Genomic DNA, 20772 nt, shown 5'->3' with positions numbered 1-20772 from the left:
CTATTGCTCTAACCTGTTTCCACGTTTCCTACTCTGCGCGACCGGACATTGTTTCAGAATTTCTTTTGCTAATTCTCAGACAGCCCACCACTGGGAGCTGGTGAAACTGGTGGACTTGAAGTACATTTCGTCTGCTCGGATTGTGAACGGTGTAGTCTACTTCTGTGAAAGTCTTTATAGATTCTTTGACAGATCTCTGATGGCTGTTCCAGTAGAGGAAGCCATTGCTGCATTATCCACTTTTTCGTTGGAGGTAATTGTGCATTCACTAGTTTGTGCAAAATTTTCGTTTTATTAATTTAGTGGCTTTTGATGGAATTAATGTTTGATTTGTTTTAGGATGATCAACCAGAAATTCAGGGACCTGGGTTTTGGGTGTCAACTGAACGAGGTGCAACTAATAGTCCAATTGGTAAGTTTTTTTACGTCTCTTGATTTTTTTTTTAAAGTTGTTATTTTATGTACTTCATTGAAGTGGTTTTATGATTTCCATGCTTTCTTGTTAATATTTTTTATTTGGTTTATTTTCTTAGTTGAAGTTGGCTTGAATTTGAAACGCAATTCTATTTTTCTTGGAAGCCATAGCCAAAGTTAGATGTCCAGTTTTCTAGTGCTATATGATCCAAGAAAGCAAATACATTAGTATTTATATGCTGCATTAACTTGATTTTGCTGCAGAAATGTAGCTTATGACAAGGAAAAACAATAATGTTTGAGGAAGAAGAAGAAATAGAAGAGGAAAAAAAAGTATAAAATGTTTAACGAGTGTTAAGTTGATCTAATATAAACTGTACACTTGAATTCATTTTGTTTGCTTGAACTTGAATTTAATTTCCCAAGTATTTTATGTAATCAGTTGTTTAATAATGGCTAAAGCTAAGATTGATGAAATTTAAAGCACAAAATATATTCAATTTATTTGTTGATAAAATGGAGCCTAATGAAGCCACCGCCCACATGTTAGAACTTTCTTGGACAACCTCAAGTGTTTGGTATTATCATATATAGTTTGGTTCTTTATGCTTTAGTTTGTGTCTTTTATGATGTATGACATGTGTTTGCAATCTAACCTAACTATGAAGATGTGCTCAATCTACCACTATCATATTTTTATTGCAGAATACAACGATGTTTCTGCCTATCGATTATCTTTGTCTGAGGACACAAAAGCCATAAATCAGCTGGTATGATATATGCTCACTTATAAACGTTCTTTGTAAAATTCGTGTACAGTTTCTCTTTCTATTGTTACTTTTCTTTTTCTTTCCCTTCCTTTTTGGTTTTGGATTTTGTAAACATGACGACGCATTGCTTTATTTCTCAATCCCTAATTGGTTTCAAGTGAATATCAGTTGATAATTTTGTGGATATAAAATGCTCAAACTGGGTGCAGAATTTGCTTATACGAGAGGGCAAGGAAATGGGTTCGGTGCTCTATACCTACCGGAGTTGCGTAAAAGCACTGCCTCAGGTGGATTGAATTGCCTCAGAAGTACTTCTATTATTCATTTTATGGTATTATGCTTTCGCTTTGTAGGTTGCTCATGCTTCAGGTTTGTGTGACTAGCCTGTGAACATTATACATAAAGACGTCACTGAAATAGGGATGGTATTTCTGTTGGTATGCTGAAGCATTTTTAGTGTCATATCATGCTCTTTTAGTACATTCAATTCGCTTTCCCCTTAAGTCCTATGTTGATTTTTGCACTTTATTTATTAGTGGTTTAGGGCATCAGAGGCTCAAGTAGGAGACTCATGGTCGAGCAAGCTCCATATTTGTTTAGAGGAATCTATACCACATATCATATAGATCTGATAACGGAAAACTGATGCGTGCCACCTCTGAGTGATAATATAAATTAATGTCTGCTCTTCATCTTTGAACTTTTTACTGTTACGGAATATTGAGGTGTGTTATATATGACAGCTTCCAGATTCCATGAAGCAAAGTCAAGCTGATTTGTATCTAGAAACTTACCAAGTTTTAGATTTAGAGATGAGCCGTTTGCGTGAAATTCAGCGTTGGCAAGCATCAGCTGCGTCGAAAGTAAGAGTTGTCATCCTCTGATTTTTCTTACTTAATTATTTTTGAGTTCTATTCTGAGCATGGTTATGATTGTCTTGATACAGCTAGCAGCTGATATGCAACGTTTTTCTAGGCCTGAGAGACGCATCAATGGTCCTACTATAACACATCTCTGGTTTGTTGATCACACGCTTGTGTTCCCCTTATTAAGTTTCTGTCAGGGTCACCTGTACAGTGTAATTAAGTTTGAATGCTATTTAAGTAATATCCTAAAGGGTGATGGTAGGTCGGTTAGAAATTGAAAATTCAAGCTATTGAACTTGTAGTTGCCAGCTTGTATACTAATCATTTTACACTAAGAACTCGGGACTAACTACCCTGTGATTATACTACTATTAGATAACATTTATATATTCTACCTTTCAGCAGTATGCATGTTTAATGGATTTTGACATATTTTATATATTTTTGCTCTTTTCAGGCTTGTTCATGTTTCCTATTCTGAACAGGTATTTTGCTAATTGCATAGTTCATTGCAGGTCTATGCTGAAGTTACTAGATGTACTCGTCCAACTTGATCATCTAAAGAATGCAAAGGCCAGCATTCCTAATGATTTTTCTTGGTACAAGAGGTATGCTTGGTTCTAGTTATGGAACAATTTCATTGCTGATGTGTCTATTTATTTTTCTTTTCTGATTCCTGGAAGTAGTTGTATTTGTTTTACCAATAAAGGATGTTAGTTCTTCCGAACTTGAGGATTGGGCTTTCTTGCAATCTCTAACTGTGTAGTTTTTAAGTGTAGGATATGATTATATTTTATTTTCAATATTGAGAGCTGAAATGACATATTATTGCATTTAGAAACACTGGTTCCATATGGGAGCAACAGGTGATGGCTGGAAAGATGAGGAGGAAATAACTTATAGATCTTATACTTGGAATAACTAATTGAGAGAAACTTGTACTGCTTTATTTGTTTCTTATGACATTCTGTTGACAAAAACTGCTAACATCAGAAAGTTGCTCTTACTTTTGGAGCCTGCTCTGATAATCGTAAAAAGATGCCCACCAGTAATATGTAATACTGGGGTTTCAGTGTCCTGGAAAAGGAAAAATGAAAAGTTCATGTAGTTATTATGTTGCAGCTTGCTCAAGCTCAAGCAGGGTCAAATGAAGTATGTGGTTACATTTTTTGATCTTCTAATTGTTTATAGCGAAAAATAATTTCTGCTGATTCATCATGAGCATTCTTACCACATCTTTGCACATGACCTTTGATGTAGCTTTAACTTTATTTATAAGTTTAACTTAATGGGACTTTCTCATTTTACTGTGAGAATCTTTAACACACCATGGGCTATTTATGGTTTCACTAGAATTTATAGCCGCTCAACATGATAATTGTATTCAATGATCAGGACATTTACACAAGTCAGCGTGCAGTGGCAAGATACTGATTCCATGAGGGAAGAGCTAGATGATTTACAGGTTTGAGTGTTATTTTTGGCTCTGAAACATTTTTTTGGGAGAATGAAGGCGTTTTAGCAGGTGAAGTTTATTTGATCTTTCTTTATCATTTGAAACTATAATATCTTGACAGATCTTTTTGAGCACAAGGTGGGCAATTTTGTTGAATTTGCACGTTGAGATGTTCCGTGTCAATAAGTATCCTTCATGTCAAATTTGTGTTGTTGTCAGCATACTCCACATCAGCTAGAATCAAGCAATATTAAGAAAGTTACTGCATGTTATGGGGTTTCTGTTCCCTTGCAAGAACATTTTTAATCAGTTCTATTTGCCTATAATGTTTGACAAGTATTATTATGACAGGTTCACAAGGTAAATCTTCATGAATTCCTCATAGGGAAGTAATAAAGGACCTTCTAAGGGTAGATATCATATTATGGTGAGTAGAAGAAAATGAATTGTTCCGAAGAGTCGGGAACTTTGTCCTATATATAATCCCGAAAGGAAGTTTATATAGAATTATTTTCTAATGTAGTATCCTCTAAACTTTTTTCTTATATAATTTCTTTCTTAACTCATCAATTTGTGATTCTTTCTATTAACCTTTTCATAGACAAAGTTCTTTCGATTATATTCATATTCTGATCTAAACTTTATTATTTATAAGTGATTTAGTCCTTTACCTCTCAATGAGAAGTTCTAGAAAAAAAATACACATTCTTTTGTTGTATCCCTGAGTCACTTATAAATTGAAAATTTGGATTCTGAAATTGAGAATCATAATTTTGGATCACAACTTCATAACATAACATACTTCAAGATCAATAACAATATTGTAATGTTTTCAATTTATATAGTATGCTCTTTAGGAGGCACTAAATTCAAATTGTTTCCCATTTTGGGGTAATTAATTTAGTGATAGTTGTTGAAAAGGTCATGACAATCCCAGTTAAATTAAAAACTTGCTCAAGTGGAGGTTGAGAGGTGTAATTGGCTTACCTGGCTTGGGGCCCCTTGGGTGGGATAATTCTATGTTATTCTTAAACCAGTACCTGAAAACAAGAGTTTACTCTACCACTTTGACATTAATTTATTTCAACTGTTGGGTAATAGCATAATTTGAAGGTGGTGTTTAGCTGCATTTCTGTAACTTTCAGAGGGCAAGTAGTATGGTCCTTGAAAGTACTGAATTGTAGTTGGAGTATTGGGATTGCACTTCAACTCATTTCAATATTAAAGAAAATTAGCAGTTAAATTCCCACCTATGGATACTTGCATGCTGCTAGTATGCGTGGGATCTTTTTTTTTTTTCCTCCTATTTTACTTTATTAGGTTTCTCCATACTTTCTCATAAGAGTGTTATCAATTATGACTCTGTGCATCCTATTGGCGTGCAAAAGTTAATCTGTACCGATTACTTTATCCACTGCATTTTAGATGCCATTAAATATTATTTTACTCTATTTTTCAGCTGTGCAAATATCTATAAAACTTCCTTAGTTGTATGTAACTTTTCTTGAAATTGTCTCTTTGTTGACTGGTTCCATATCCACAAGTGTCTTTGAACTCCTTAACTTGCAATAGCGTTGAAGACATTCTCCAAGTTCTCATAGTTTTTGCTGTTGAGTCGCTGGAGTTAAACTTTGCTCTTCTATTTCCAGAGCGCCATATTCTTCTTCGCATTTTGCCTGTTCTTGTTGTCTTGGCAGCTTCATCAGAGAAAGATAGTGAGTCCCTGTACAAGAGAGTGAAAATCAACAGATTGATCAATATATTTAAGGTACACTGATTCATGTATCTTTGAATCTGCATGTGGTAAAGCCATTGGATCTCCCTGCCAACATCTTGCCACTTCTTTTATATTATGTAAAATTTGTCATGAATTAACCCTTTCTTTTGTAGAACGATCCAGTCATCCCAGCATTTCCAGATCTTCATCTTTCTCCTGCAGCAATACTAAAAGAGTTATCGACATACTTTCCAAAATTTTCTGCTCAAACTCGTCTTCTTACTCTTCCTTCACCTCATGAGCTTCCACCTCGTGAGGCACAAGAATATCCTTGGAATTTTCCATGCGTTCTTATATGACTGTTCTTTCATAAATGTCTGGATAATATGAGCTTATCTTAATGTTGTCTCTGGAATCTTATCATTCATTACCATTCCAGGCACTTGAATGAGAATGAATACATTGGAAACAGTTAATGCGTAGTTGATTCTTTTTTCTGTCCAATTCAGGAATTACTGAGATGTTATCAAAGTGTGGATAGTTGTTGCCTTGACATAGTTTACTTATCAGCGTCACTTTTTGATCATCAACCATATTGGGGCAATTCGTGCTGAACATGATGACTTCTCCATTCGCTTTGCTTCTGCCTTGAATCAGGTTCTCTCTCTCTCTCCCCATAATGTACCTTTATGTCTGTATAGAACATTAGACATGGTTATCAAAATATTTATAAGGCCTTGGAGAGTTGCTAGTGTTCAGAATCAAATTCTACCATCTCACGCCTGTTTATATCCATCTACATTTTTGTGTTTTTTGTATAATGACAAGCTAGAGCAGCACTGATACACGCAACTCTACAAGGTGACTATAATCTTAATTCTAATCTGAGAATACAGAAGCACTGTAATGGCTATGATTATCTAATTTCTATCAAGCAATTCTTCTGTCCTCTATGTCAATTTGATTGAATGGATTTGGATAAATTTACTCTTTCTATTTTTGTTAATGTTTTGATGATGGATGTTGTCATGTTCGTATTTTGCAGCTTGTGTTATTGAGGTCAATGGATGGTGCAGATATGGAGTGGGCAAAGGAAGTCAAAGGAAATATCTATGATATGGTCGTTGAAGGTTTTCAACTCTTAAGTAGATGGACAGCACGTATATGGGAGCAGTGTGCATGGAAATTTTCCCGGCCATGCAAAGATCCTGTCTCCACAGAATCACATGAGACAGCAGCATCCTTTTCTGACTACGAGAAGGTCTAAAATTACTTTGTTTTCATTATTCATTTGGATATAATCCTGGTTGCTTATAATCAATTTTCATATCTAATCGATACAATATTAATTGATGCCCTTGCATTGTCAAGATTTGTGGGGTTCATGGTCTTAAGATAATTAATTCATCTGCTTAATACAGAACTGCTTAATTCTGCTCAGGTGGTACGGTTTAATTATAGTGCAGATGAAAGGAAAGCTCTGGTTGAACTTGTGAGCTACATAAAAGGAATTGGGTCATTAATGCAGAAGTCTGATACATTGGTGGCGGACGCCTTGTGGGAAACTGTTCATGCAGAGGTTCAAGATTTCGTGCAAAATACACTTGCCACTATGCTGCGAACTACCTTCCGGAAGAAGAAAGACCTTTCTAGGTAAATATCTTATTACTTTTTTGGGTATGTATTATCTGAATGTCAAAGTGCCGATCGGAATTCTGACTTTCTTGAGTTCTATGTTCTAACCCGCATGTTGATGTCTTCTTTCTCTGCAGTGAACTGTGTTTAACTCAATATAATATGATATATTTCTTTCAACTATGAATTTGTTGGTGCCTGTGACATCATCCAGTTGAATACCAATGATCACCTGGTGTCATAACCCATGTCCTTGGCCAGAATTTGTCAAGTTACTTGATACGGACTGATTCCTGCATAGGGAGCCAACCGATTTTACCAAACCATATAACACAGAGTTATGTAGTTTCATAATATGGTAACTAAGCTAGAATGTTAGGAGTTAGGACCAACAAGAAGTGCTTGATGGATCAACTGTATCAGAACAAAAAGACCAACCTAAGCCAAATCTTTAACTCTTTTATTAACTTTAGCATTTCCCGAACTTAATTGGCTGTAAACTTTTACCAGTAAGCTGCTAAGAAATTGTTCTTAGTGTTCTATACCCAGGAGTATTCTGTTAGTCTGAGTAATTCTTTCCTACATCAACTTTCTTTTGTTTCCTTTAATCTCAGTGTATCAGTTGCTTCTATATACAAGCTATATCTTTGTAGATCTGTATGATTTGATTACATTTTTATATCTAATTACACTGTGAGCTAAGTTGTTTGCTATTTGCAGGATTCTTTCTGATATGAGAACACTTTCAGCTGACTGGATGGCAAATACAAGCAAACCTGATTCTGAAATGCAAGCATTCCAGCATGGAGGTGAAGAAAGTAGAGGGAGCTATTTTTATCCAAGACCAGTGGCACCAACAGCGGCACAGGTTGGTCTTATTATGTCTGCTTATTATATTAAGTAGGAGTTGTTTGTTTAATATTTCATATAAGTACCGGTCTTCTAGAGATTATTTATTTTCAAAACAGAAGGTAATTCCGCTTAAAGTTATCTGAATCATGAAATGGATATTGTTCTATCTTGTCTCATGCTTCTAATTTAATATATCTCCTCAATATCAAATTTCTTGTTTTGACTTAATTTCTCATTTATTTCCTTGTTTGATTTGTGACTGGAATTATGATGTATTTGCTCAGCGTTTACTTTTTCTTACCATCTTCTTCTTCATTTTTCTTTTTCTTTTTCTTTTTTTTTTTAACTCCACAACTATTGTCCTCAAATTTGTAATATTTTACTCATTTGTTATAAATGAATGAGGGAACCATGTTGGGCACCTGAAACTCAACTGCCAAGGTATGGAGCACATTTTTATATAGATTGCAAGCTGGCTTACTGATTTTGTGGTTATCTCAAATGCTTTGCATCTTATACAAATTTATGAAGATGTTTTCCAACAACTATTTTGAAATAAGTTTGAATATCTACTTTGAACCATTTTGATAACCAGACATGATAATGCTATAGAAATACGGGAAGTGGATAAGAAACATTACCATTGTTTTATCATGTCCAAATATCAAGTATTAGATTAAAGGTTGTTGGACACATACCCGGACCTGATCCCCTTCCATTAGTTTAACTTTGTTGATGTTATACAAGGAATATTTAATCTAATATGTATGCTTTTGCTTCCAGAATATACTACAACCTTCAGCCTAACTCTTTATCTCACACTACCTGCCCAGGTCCATTGCTTACAATTCTTGATATATGAGGTGGTATCAGGTGGCAACATGAGGAAGCCTGGTGGCCTTTTTGGCAATGCTGGTTCTGAAATTCCAGTCAATGATTTAAAACAGCTGGAAACCTTCTTCTACAAGCTCGGTTTTTTCTTACACATATTAGACTATACAGGTTTGTCAAAGAATAGCTTTATTAAGCTCTTCCCCAGATAAGATATTTCATGGGCATGAAATTTACATGTTATATACTTTAGGAATTCTGTATCTAAGTAATTTACATAGTGGAAGAGTTAATTCTACTGGCATGTTCCTTGTAGTTGTTGTTTGCATGATATTCTCTTTAATGATTCTCGCATTTTTCAGTGTTTATGAAATGAGGTTGTTTGTTGGGGCATTGGAAACACTCCTACATGTGATGATGCTCTGTTGTTAGTCTTCAGGGTTTCTTGATGTGATTGATAACCTTCTTGTGGTTGAATGTGGAATTATGCAAGCAACTTGACCTCTTGGGGATAACCAGTTGATGCGCATAATTAGTCAGCACTGTTCCAGTACAAAGGAGAATTGGTTTTCTTAGAAGTACCTCTGATTTTCTGGTATACTTAAAATAAGTGTTTCGTAAGTTGATCGTCAGCTGATAGACAGTTACTGTCCTGATTCATAGGTACCGAGCATTACCGTTTAAAGCTGCTCCCACCTTTTACGGACTCTTCGTTCTCCTTCTTTTTTGAATCATTTTCCCTTTTGTTTCCAATTTTATGGGTACTGGTTCTCTAATCTCTCTACACACGAAATCAAATCTAGCATGGTTGGTTGGTAGTATTAGGGGCTCACTGAGATTGCTACCAGGGTGATATATTCAGCTCTAGGAGAAGGCTATGAATTTGCTGCTTATGAATTTTGCAAATCAGCTCCTTTATGTTGCATTTTAGTCATTTTAGAGCTTTTGGCCAATGCCAATTAAGGCGAGTGTGACCGCCCACCAGATCATAATTAGCCATTATATATGGGAAGAACATCAATTTCAAGATTCTTTATTAAGCTAAACAAGACTGATATTCAACAATATTAATAAATTGCCCCAAATGAAACACCCATTGACTGCACTTTACAACCATCCTTTGCTTTGGCATGTTGGTACTGATACGTACATAGACATGTTTACATTAGACTTGTGCTTTTATCATGAAATCCTTTGTACTTCCATGAAAAGCTTATCCCAGGAGAGAAATATAGTTGTAATAGGATCGTTAATGTGTGCTTAGTCAATCTTCAACATGATGCATGAATTCTCTTGTTCATAGATCATACGACATCTATGATAACCATAAATATCTTTGTTTTCTTGAATTGACCTTGCTGTTATGCTTTTTGCAGCAACAATTGCAAATTTGACAGATGTTGGTTTCTTGTGGTTCAGGGAATTTTATTTGGAATCTTCTCGCGTTATCCAGGTAAAAGGGTGCTAAACACATGTTTGTGAGTTTTAGAGCTGGGGAGAGTTTTGTGATTATTTCATGTATGTACGTCGTATATGTTCCCATTTGGATTAGGTAATGATTGATGATACAATATTCTCCCAAAATACTTCATCATGACTTCCAACGAGGTATCTAAAGTCTAGGTTAAAGGGAGAGGAAAATAGTGCTGCACCCTATCAGTGATTCTCATAGTTGTTACTGCAGTTGTCCCATGTGTTATTTGTGTTTCAAGACTGGTTGTTGTCACTGCAGTATTTCCATTGGTCTGGTGGCTGGGTTCACTTCATTTGTTCTGATTGTTGATTTGCCGATTGTCGTGGATTGTCAACCCTGTTGCTGCCAGTTAGGTTGTCAACTCAGTTGTTTGTATTTTAGTATTTTAAGTTGGCTTCACAGTTGGTCTGTCCTTTCCAAATTACACTATCAAGTCCTTGTTGTCTTTATTCTATTGTACTCTTATCAAGGTTGAAGCATCGGTATGCTTCAGGTCGAGGTGGAGTCTTATAGTACTGGTAATTATTGTGTCTGTTTGTCTGCTTTGTGAATGACCCATTAGAGTTGAGTAATAATAACACTATAACCTCTCCAATTACTCTATAATCACTTTTAACAGTAGCAAGAAGTGACTAGTGAAGCATGATCATAACAAAGACTAGACTGAATACTCCATTTTTCTGCTGATAAGAATGTGCTTGTTGGAACCAATACATGATCAGGCTACTCATAACTACCTACATAAGCTTCTCGAGAGATGCTGTTCTGTATTTCATTCTGCATGGACACTAAAAAAAGCTCAAGAAATTGTTCAGCGGCTAAGCTGCCTAGCTTTTAAATATTTGACATGTATGGTTCTTCAGTTTTATCTCAGTGCTTGTCTTCTTTTTCTTGTACCCTGGCTAGTCTTTATGTATGCTACTTCATTCTCATGTTTTTTCCTCTTAAATTTAAGTGCATCCTTGTGCCATTTTCCATGCAGTTTCCTATTGAGTGCTCCCTTCCATGGATGCTGGTGGATCATGTGATAGAATCTCAAAATGCAGGTCTTCTTGAGAGTATCTTGATGCCCTTTGACATCTATAATGATGCTGCTCAACAGGCACTGGTGGTCCTCAAGCAACGATTCCTTTATGATGAAATTGAAGCTGAGGTAACTAAATTTTAACAGCTAAAGCAATCATTCTAAAGTGTTTCAAACTAGCGTTTATGTAGTTGTAAAGAGTTGCATGCACTGAGTTGTATCTGAACTTTTAGATAGCTTTTCAAGCATCCATCTTAAGAACTATTTGGTATTCTTCGGAGATGCTGCATATGCTCAACTAGCACCTCAGTGCTCATATCTTCACCACCTCTTGGATTATACCACCTTTTCTTAAACTGTCTTCTCTATGCATCAGCAAACTTTAAGAGAAAGTTACTTTTTCTTTGCAGGTTGATAATTGCTTTGACATATTTATATCAAAATTGTGTGACACCATCTTCACATACTACAAGAGTTGGGCAGCTAGGTATTTACCTTAACCTTTTCACATGTAAAATCCACATATGCCTGAATTATATCCATTTTGCCAAAATACTGAATAGCACTTTGGTCTTCAAACTCCACAGTGAACTGCTGGATCCATCATTCCTCTTCGCTTTAGACATTGGTGAGAAATTTTCAATCCAACCGATGAGATTCACTTCACTGTTGAAAATGACCAGAGTGAAGGTAAGAACACCCATGTTTTAACTTTTCTATGCATTATGCTGCTTTCCTATCGTCTCAGTGATGCATTTCTTAGTCTTATTTTATTATCTTTCAGATATCCTTTTTGTACTTTGCATATAACCATCCCATGTTCTACTGATTTAATCATAAACTGTGATAGAATGTAAGGTCTGTTTACATCCATTTTTCCTTGATTATAGCCCCATTACATTGTGAAAAGCATATATCTTATGTTTCTTTGTTTTTCCAAGGACATAAACATATGGGTCACGTATATACATAGAGATGCACTCATTTGTGATTTGTGTATCTATAAATTATTCCCCTGGCTTGCATTTTTCTGAGGCTTTATCATACATAAAAGGTAATTGTATTATTTATATAAGATGCACATGATGCATTTATACAGAGGCATAGATGGGTGTAGAAAGATGGTTCTTTTGTGCTTTAATTTCTAGTCATTTGTTTTAATCCTATCTGTGTGCTTTGGATTTTGTTACATTTATAGATATTTGTAAACTTAGAATTGGTTACTCTATTACTCTGGGATGCAAAGTCCTTGTTGAGGGATTTTAGTTTCTTATTGTAAACTTTAGATTCATGTTTTCCTTTTATGGGTATGATAAGATGGATATGTGGTAAAACAAGAAGTAATTGCTTACAAAGTGAACATTTCTATTGAATTGGTTGGTCATAAAATGTATATATGTGTTTGATCCTTGTGTAATGAGTTTCTACTCTTAGTTACATTTTATCCTTTTGGATAATTTTATTTCCCTTTTGGTTCCTATTTTTCACTGAATTGGATTTTCACGGTGTATAGTTGCTTGGAAGGACTATAAACTTGAGAAGTTTGATCTCCGAGAGGATAAATAAAGTATGCAGGGAGAACATTGAATTTTTGTTTGATCGATTCGAGTCTCAGGATCTATGTGCCATTGTGGTAAGTGATTTTGTTGACAAACCATACCTGTCTTTTCTCAGTTACTTCTCTAAATGAACATTTTAATTTCAGGAATTGGAAAAGCTCCTTGAAATCTTGAGACTTGCTCATGAATTACTTTCCAAAGATCTGACACTTGATTCATTTAGTCTCATGTTGACTGAGATGCAAGAGAATGTATCTCTGGTTTCATATTCTAGCAGACTTGCTTCTCAGGTATGAAAATATGCTTATTAGCTTTTTGATATCTGAATCTCCTCACCCTTTAACCACACCCTACAGAGAGTTCTCCGTCATATTCTCATGAAGCAGCAGGTTGCTTCTTGTAGCAAATTGCACTATTCGAAGGCACAACATCATTGCAGTCCTACAGATTTTTCTAAAATTATGTAAAAACTATGATTATTATGACTTGTTTTAATATATTTGTCATCATAATTTTGACCACTGATAAATGCTGATCCATTTTCAAAATGAATCGACTCGTTTGCTGATAAGTTATACCTCAGTTGATATACATAAGATATATCCATTAGAACATAAAATAAAAATTCTTTTTCTTGAAACCTTCCATCTAGAGTCTCATTTCTAACAACTGCCTTTATAATTCTTGAACTTTCCAGATTTGGACGGAGATGCAAAATGACTTCTTACCAAACTTTATCCTATGTAATACAACTCAGCGCTTCGTCAGATCATCGAGAGTGCCTCCTGTACCTGTTCAGAAGCCGTCACTTCCGCAAGCAAAGCCAAGCTTCTATTGTGGTACTCAAGTAAGAAGTACAACATAGTGTGACATGTGGTTTAGTTGTTCCCTAAATTTGTAATTATTACCTCAATATTTCTTGAAGAGGCCCTATGTCACTTAACTGACAAGTTTTGGGGAACATGTGGATCAACATCCCTAACTTCTGTTGTTCCATTCTCAAGTTGTTTATCTTTTCAACCCAAATGCCCTAGCATCTTTAAAGGGCCTCCATATTTCATTTTCCAATTATGAGAATCCACCATCTATAAGCGTAAACAGAATATAAAGCCTCAGGATAGATATTATTTGCTGCCTGTCAGATGCTAGCTTGATTGACCAATAATAGAACATCTTTCTAGAGGTTTGGTTGTACTCTTCTGGGTCTCCTCAGGGTTAGTTCAACAATTGGGAATCCAAATCCTTAACTACCCTGCAGAAACGTCACAGATTCATCATGATTCTGTTCATTCAGTTCTGAAATTTTAGAGAAATACTTGTGTACATTTTCTTTCAGTGTTAGCATAAAGATTACTGTGATTAATATATTCATGAACCATTTTTGATGGACTACAGAAATTATTTATGAAATTCGATATCCTTTCTGTGTTGTTTCCTTGACTGGTGGCACGGGTTGTTTTTTACATCTGATAAAAGCAAAAGAGTTGGATAATTGCAACACAATATATTAATATTGATAATCTGTTAATCCGTTAATCAGATACTCAGTACTTGCTTTTCAAGTGCGAGTAGCATAAACATAGAAGGATTGGGATTGGTTGGTACAACTTTAGAGGCTATTTTAGGCTGAAGCTGAATCTTCACAACATTAAACGAAGTAGAGGTTGACCTGGATCAAAATAAGAGATTTTTTTAAGGAAGGAAGTACTATGTAATAGCTCAGATACACACATGCACACAAACACAAGTAGGCAGCCCAAGTCTCCACAAAAACTCAAGTAGGTGAAAACCTAGTTATGTTTGTAGACACTCATAGACAAAATGCTAATTATTATCTACTGCTTGATTATGTATCTTTGGAGACAAGGCATTTTACTAAATTTTTTGCTGCATTATTATTTGATTTCTTAAAAATCGAATCTAGATACCTGTTTTGTATTACTATGTCCTTTTTGTAATCCATTGAATTTTCTCTTCCCTCCTGTTGATGGTAGGACCTGAATTCTGCATATCAGAGTTTTGCCCGGTTACACAGTGCATTCTTTGGAATGCCTCATATGTATTCCATTGTCAGACTTCTGGGATCCAGATCATTACCATGGCTCATTCGAGCGCTGTTAGACCATTTATCCAATAAGGTATCTTTTATCTATATCTACCTTAGACTATTACCTTCACCAATATGCAAAAGACAGGTTCCTTTAAGAGTTACTTAATTATCTGTGTACTCATAGATGATGATAAGAAGTTCTTTTGTTTTGTTCGCTTACACTCTCTGCATGTTGATTCCATTGTCTGTCCACTAAGTTGTTACTAGAAAATACTGATTGCAGCTATCAATTCCAACATATACATATCTGATTTAGTATATTAGGACTATGACTGGTTGATTTTATCTATTTTGGTGGTCGAGACTTTTATTTTCTCCTTGCTCCTCGGGCTTCTAGTGGTGATATGGGCTTGTGGTAGTCCGCAGTATGCTTAGTTTGTTGTCTCCTTGCAGTAACAGTTGTAAAAGAGTGGAGGGTTTGTGATAATAGAACTTCTTTGACAGTCCTGTTTCATATTTTCCATTTTTCCTGTCTCTCAAATGGACCTTTGGTGGTGGTTTTCTTGCGGCCTCTTGGTCGTTTGGTGGTTTCGTGATGGATGTTTAATGAATGTGCTTCTCAACTCTCAAGGTTGTTGCTGATATTGTGCGAGTGTAGAAGATAATGCTGAGTGACATATACTCTGATGGATAACTCTTAATTGTGCATGGACAGATCTCTGCAACAATACCCCAGCATATATGTCAAAAACTTTTATTATAGTTTTTGCTTCTATAATATCCTTGTTATTTCTTGTTTGATGAATGATGTGATCCCCATAATTGTTTCATTATGCTAAATGTTTTGAAACCAGAATTTGTAAGACTTCTCTTGCTAAGTTATGTTCCAACGCTTTCCAATCACTGTTTCAGATTACAATCCTTGAACCAATGATCAGCACACTGCAAGAAGCTTTGCCCAAATCTATAGGATTGCTTCCTTTTGATGGTGGTGTGGCAGGTAAATGCGTGGTGGGTCATTGGAGATTTCTTTTCTCTTGGCTAGATGGCATTTATAATTCATTCAAATCTTGTCTTTATATATATTAAAACAATTTGGAGAATGTTCTCCTTCACATTCTGTGAGATACCGACTTATTACCTTTTTTTGCTTATTGGTTGTTTTTCCAAGTCATGGTGAAGTAAGGCTTTCACTTTTTACCACAGGAATTGCTCGTGCTTCATGTAATTTTTTCCTATGCTTTGAACTCGCTTTTTGGGCCAATGAGGCTACTTTTAAATAGTTAACCATTGTGTATATATGGTCTTTCTATGCAAGAAGTACCACGCAGCTGATCCCTTGAAGTGGTTCCTTCAGTGAATTTTACTTATTTAAAGGATAAGGGATAAACATTTAGAAGATCACATCATCTCAATTCTTATAATCTACCCTAGTTTTAATGCTGCTTCTTATGGTAGTGGAACATGTTGCATGGTAAATTGATTAGTCTATACATTTTCGTCATGTTAATAAGGTAGGTGGATGTGGGTAACATTTCTTTTTCACTTACCTTATTGATGTTTAGATAATTAATTTTTTCTTGGTCTCTAACTAGATTAGCTTCTTTTGCTATGGGGAAAAATTGCTTTTCCAAGTTGTCCATTTCTTTCCATTATACTGTTCTATTTTCTTGTACTCTTGTGCATTTCTTTCCTGTCAGTCATATTTCTTAGTTTTGAGGTGTCCATCTCATGTCCAGGTTGTATAAAGATCGTCCAAGACTACCTTAATTGCTGGCGGTCAAAATCAGAACTGAAGATTGAGGCTCTCCGCGGAATAAAGGAAATTGGAAGTGTCTTATATTGGATGAGTCTGCTTGATATTGTTCTGGTAAGTTTCTTATGTGCCTTGCTTTTTTTATGAATTTGGGAGATTACTTAGGGAGTCACAAAGAAGTAGGTGCAAGCTCATGGTTGTAGTAGCTTGTAAATGACCAACTATGAGGACATAAGAAATCTAGCAATGGATTTTTTGCATACATGGCCCTAGCACGATGGACTTTTAGATTCAGCTCCATCATCGTGTCACAATACCTAGCTACAGGAATTGGTCAAATTTGGTCCATTTGAACCTCATGAAGAGGTGCCACTTCTTTAGTACAGGTGCTGAAGAGAATTGTGCCATCTAATCATCTATATCGCTTTAGCCTGTTCTGTGACTTTCATTTGCACTAGATCTAAGGGAAGTAGTTAACCCCAGTAGCTAGTTATATGGTCATAGAAGTTCACACTAAGTTTTAGCAGATGGTATTGTGCTTTTTTGATGAACTTGAGTGAAAATCGTTTAAAGAGACAGGACAGGTGCAAGCTCTACTGGGTAATACTGTGTGAAGTCGTTATTAAAGTCAGTGTTTGAAAGTATGAGAAATTCTTTCCCCTTCATGAACCTGTGCATAGTAAAGGTAAATGCAGATTAAGTTTTTCTGTTTAATCACTTATGCGACATTCACCTCAATATCATAGACTCATAAGAATTCACCTATAACTTTTATTTCCTGCTATCATGTTACTCTGATGAACTTGAGGTTCAAGGTGAAAGCATTTAAAGAAGTAAGTTCATTTAACATAGGCCATGCACACTCTTTTTCTTTTTCATTACCAACCATTGCATATTAAAGAAAAATGAAGATTTTAATGCCGTTTCTGCCTGTGTATATGATATTTCTTTTACCATCTGATCATGAATGCCTCATACTTCTATCATGGCTATGTATTTTGATAAGAAATATGAAAGTCGATCTGGTTTTGAATACTGTACTTCTGGCTCATTTTCTTTTTAATCACACTTCATCAACAGAGAGAAATAGATACTAGCCAATTCATGCAAACTGCACCGTGGCTGGGGCTAGTTCCAGGTGTAGACGGACAAGTTGTGCAATTCCATGATGGTGAAGATAGCCCTATCATTAGTCTATTCAAATCTGTAGCAGCTGCAAGTATTTCAAATCCTAGCTTCTCAAATCCATCATCCTTCCGAGTTCTGTCAAGGCAGGCAGAAGCTGCTGGTATTTATTTCTTTTTGATCTATTTTTCCAATATGCAGCATGCACACAATGATCTGAAATAAGATGTATATGTGTGTATATATATATATACACGGAAATGGCTATTTTATCTATCAAGTCATCGTGTTACGTCATTGTTCTATTTGCTGAAATCATTGGACTAGGGAGTCTAACCATCATCTTTATGATTTAATGAGTAATGGCACCATGATGGAAAAACTTGGAATTAGGTCCTCTTGATACCTGCTGGTGTTCGCCATCTAAATGATACTATTCTTCACCTCATCATCTTCATCTCGGCAGAACTGTGATGGCATATTATGTTGTGTATTTGGTAATTCAATGACGACAAGAAAATGGCACAGCCAAATGCAATCATATATTATTATTTGCTACATGCATAGTTTGTCATTTTCCACACTTTATTCATGGTAAAATTATGTCAGCAACAGGCATAACCTTGCAAGAAAATGGTGAAAACTATTTATTGGTGAGGAAGGAAAATATAGTTGATTCATATGTAAAAATATTTTAATATTTTTAACAAGCTTTATCTGTAATTAACATTTTGCTCTGCTGTAAACAAAGACGTCTTATAACATTTTTTTGCTTCAATATGCTTACATTAATGGATATGTTTAACCTTTCAAGAAAGGACAAACTTAGTACTCTATATTTTGGCATGCACCTATACTTGTTACTAATATATAAACCAAATGGGTGATCTGCAGTCTCAGGAGTTAAATAAGAAGATGACAACAGCATTGGTTACCTTGTCTTATTTGACAGTCATTTTTCTTTTGCTGCCTTTGCTGGTTATTCTATATTACGTATTTTCTCCTTCTGTACCACTTAGTAAAATTGGTGCAATAATTTTGCACAGATCTGCTATACAAATCGAACATCAATGCTGGAAGTGTACTGGAATATTCACTTGCTTTTATGAGTGCGGCTTTAGACAAGTATTGTAATAAGTGGAGCATTGTTCCCAAGACAGGATTTGTGGACATTACAACTTCCAAGGACTTCTATCGTATATACAGCGGCCTCCAAATGGTAACAGAATCTTGTTTTCCGGTTTTCCTATGAAATATAGAATTTTAATTTGTGTTTACTTTTTGTATTATTTAGTTGGATAAAACTTGATAACATTTGTTGCAAATTGGTATTGGCTAAAGATCATACTAAATTGAGTATGTGTTGTTCAATGAACTTTTCTTGTTCCTGTATGCATATAATGATTCAAGTCATTTTTGGCCCATCTCAAAACTACATGAAGTATGATACTCATTCTGTCCCTACAGTAAAACATTCACAAAATGTAAAACCAGGTAAGTGGAGCACTTTATATTCATTATTATATGCACTCACTGATTACATGATAAGATTTCTTTCTAGGTAACTTGCCATCTCATGACACATACAGAAAAATTGATGAAAGAGAGAGACTGCAGAATTTTCTCTAAGAATTTTGACCTCTCTATCTCAAACTTTAGGGGGGAAATGCTTGGAGTTTCTAAAGCATGAATTGTTTCCTGATGTCTATCTAAAACATCTAATTTTACCAAGCAAAGTTAAGCAGAAAGATTTAAGCTCGCTTTGATTGGTTTTAGTAAAGTAGTATTGATGAAATCTTGAAACATCAAAAGTTTTAGGTTGAACCAAGTCCGTTGTTGCAGAGACTCGACTGAGCACTCGATCTTTTCCTCAACAGATACCTTTGCTATGTTTTTATATTATTTCTTAGAATGACCTATTGGAGAATTGTTAGTTTTTATGGCTGTTGCTCCTATTGCAGGAGTACCTAGAGGAATCGGTCCAGGTACAACCAAGCAATCATGGAATGTTGGGTGATTCAGTTGCTTGGGGTGGCTGTACGATCATATACTTGCTTGGCCAACAACTGCATTTTGAACTTTTTGACTTCTCCCATCAAGTCCTCAATGTTGCAGAGGTTGAGGTTGCAGCAATCACACCAGCCCATAAGAATCCTCACTTTGTCCAGGTATCAAGATTTCATTTTGCTTCACCACTACAATTTTGTAACACAAGAATGTCTTAATTTTTCACAGTTCGCCAGCAGGAATGACATTTCTTTAAAGTACATCAGTTCGTCATGCTATCTTGATAATGACCATGGTAGAAAATGGCCAACCTGATTGGGTTCTTATTGCAGTAAAGAAGATCCTAAGAAACATTTTTGAGTTACCGGACAGGACACTCTTGGCTTTTTTATTTACAATGACCATTGCCATAGTAGCCACCTGACTCATTTACTATCCAATTTTGGTTTCTGCTAAATAATTTTAAAGTGTTCCTACTGTAAGGAAAAGAAATGTATGCATTCTTGCCATTTGATCATGTTAGCCTGGTTTCTTACCAATGTACCCCTTGATAAAAGGGTTTGGAAGGCGTACTCGAAGCTATGAAGAAGGCTAGGAGGCTAAACAATCATGTCTTTTCAATGTTGAAAGCGCGGTGCCCATTGGAGGACAAGCAAGCTTGTGCAATCAAGCAAAGCGGTGCTCCACTCCACCGAATAAAGTTTGAGAATACAGTCTCTGCCTTTGAGACATTGCCACAGAAAGGTGCCTGAGGAAATCAGATGCTCAAAGTGCAAATTGCTGTCTTGTTAATCTTTGTATATCTGTATTTTGTTGATGTCTTGGTAGTTTCTGTCCCCTTATTTTCAAACTGTGAATGTACTGTAACATTAGCTTGGACTTGGACAATCATTTGAGGCTAAAAATAGAGGTTGCATCAATGCAAGTACATGAGATATTGAGTTCATATCTAGTTCATGTTTGTTTTCTTCCATGTTGGTCAGTAAGGTAAGGACTCATGAATCATAAAACGACAGTTGAAGTCATTTATAGCTAGTCAATATTGCTTTCCTGCCAACTTCTATATTACAATTTTACTTTTGAATCATCGTAATGCTCTCAAGATTTCACTTATTGAATCATAGTATGAGAATTTATCTATATTTTATGGTGTAAAATTACTAAACATAAGATCTAAATGTATAAGGTGAATGTGACGACGTACGATTTAAGCATTAAACCACGACGATTGATGGT

At 35.5% G+C, this 20772-nt stretch overlaps 1 protein-coding gene across 1 annotated transcript; it reads left to right on the top strand.

Moving 5' to 3' along the window:
- On the top strand, window positions 1-20482 carry PIR121 (transcription activator). The gene is made up of 30 exons (XM_011099504.3): window positions 1-253; window positions 340-412; window positions 1120-1184; window positions 1394-1471; window positions 1928-2047; window positions 2131-2201; window positions 2566-2658; window positions 3446-3515; window positions 3628-3692; window positions 5079-5274; window positions 5397-5548; window positions 5787-5880; window positions 6269-6484; window positions 6665-6876; window positions 7579-7726; window positions 8544-8712; window positions 9918-9994; window positions 10998-11168; window positions 11450-11526; window positions 11627-11729; window positions 12553-12672; window positions 12745-12888; window positions 13296-13445; window positions 14593-14736; window positions 15561-15648; window positions 16388-16518; window positions 17485-17692; window positions 18576-18748; window positions 19491-19697; window positions 20094-20482. The coding sequence occupies exons 1-30, from the start codon at window positions 200-202 to the stop codon at window positions 20286-20288; spliced, it is 3864 nt and encodes a 1287-aa protein (XP_011097806.1). The 5' UTR covers window positions 1-199; the 3' UTR covers window positions 20289-20482.
- The last annotated feature ends 290 nt before the right edge of the window (window positions 20483-20772 follow it).

Source organism: Sesamum indicum, linkage group LG2 (genome assembly GCF_026168435.1).
Source record: "Sesamum indicum cultivar Baizhima isolate 11 linkage group LG2, ASM2616843v1, whole genome shotgun sequence".
In the NCBI taxonomy this organism is placed as follows: Eukaryota; Viridiplantae; Streptophyta; class Magnoliopsida; order Lamiales; family Pedaliaceae; genus Sesamum; species Sesamum indicum.
The sequence above is the reverse complement of the archived record's forward strand: the minus strand, read 5'-3'. Positions and strand labels throughout refer to the sequence as shown.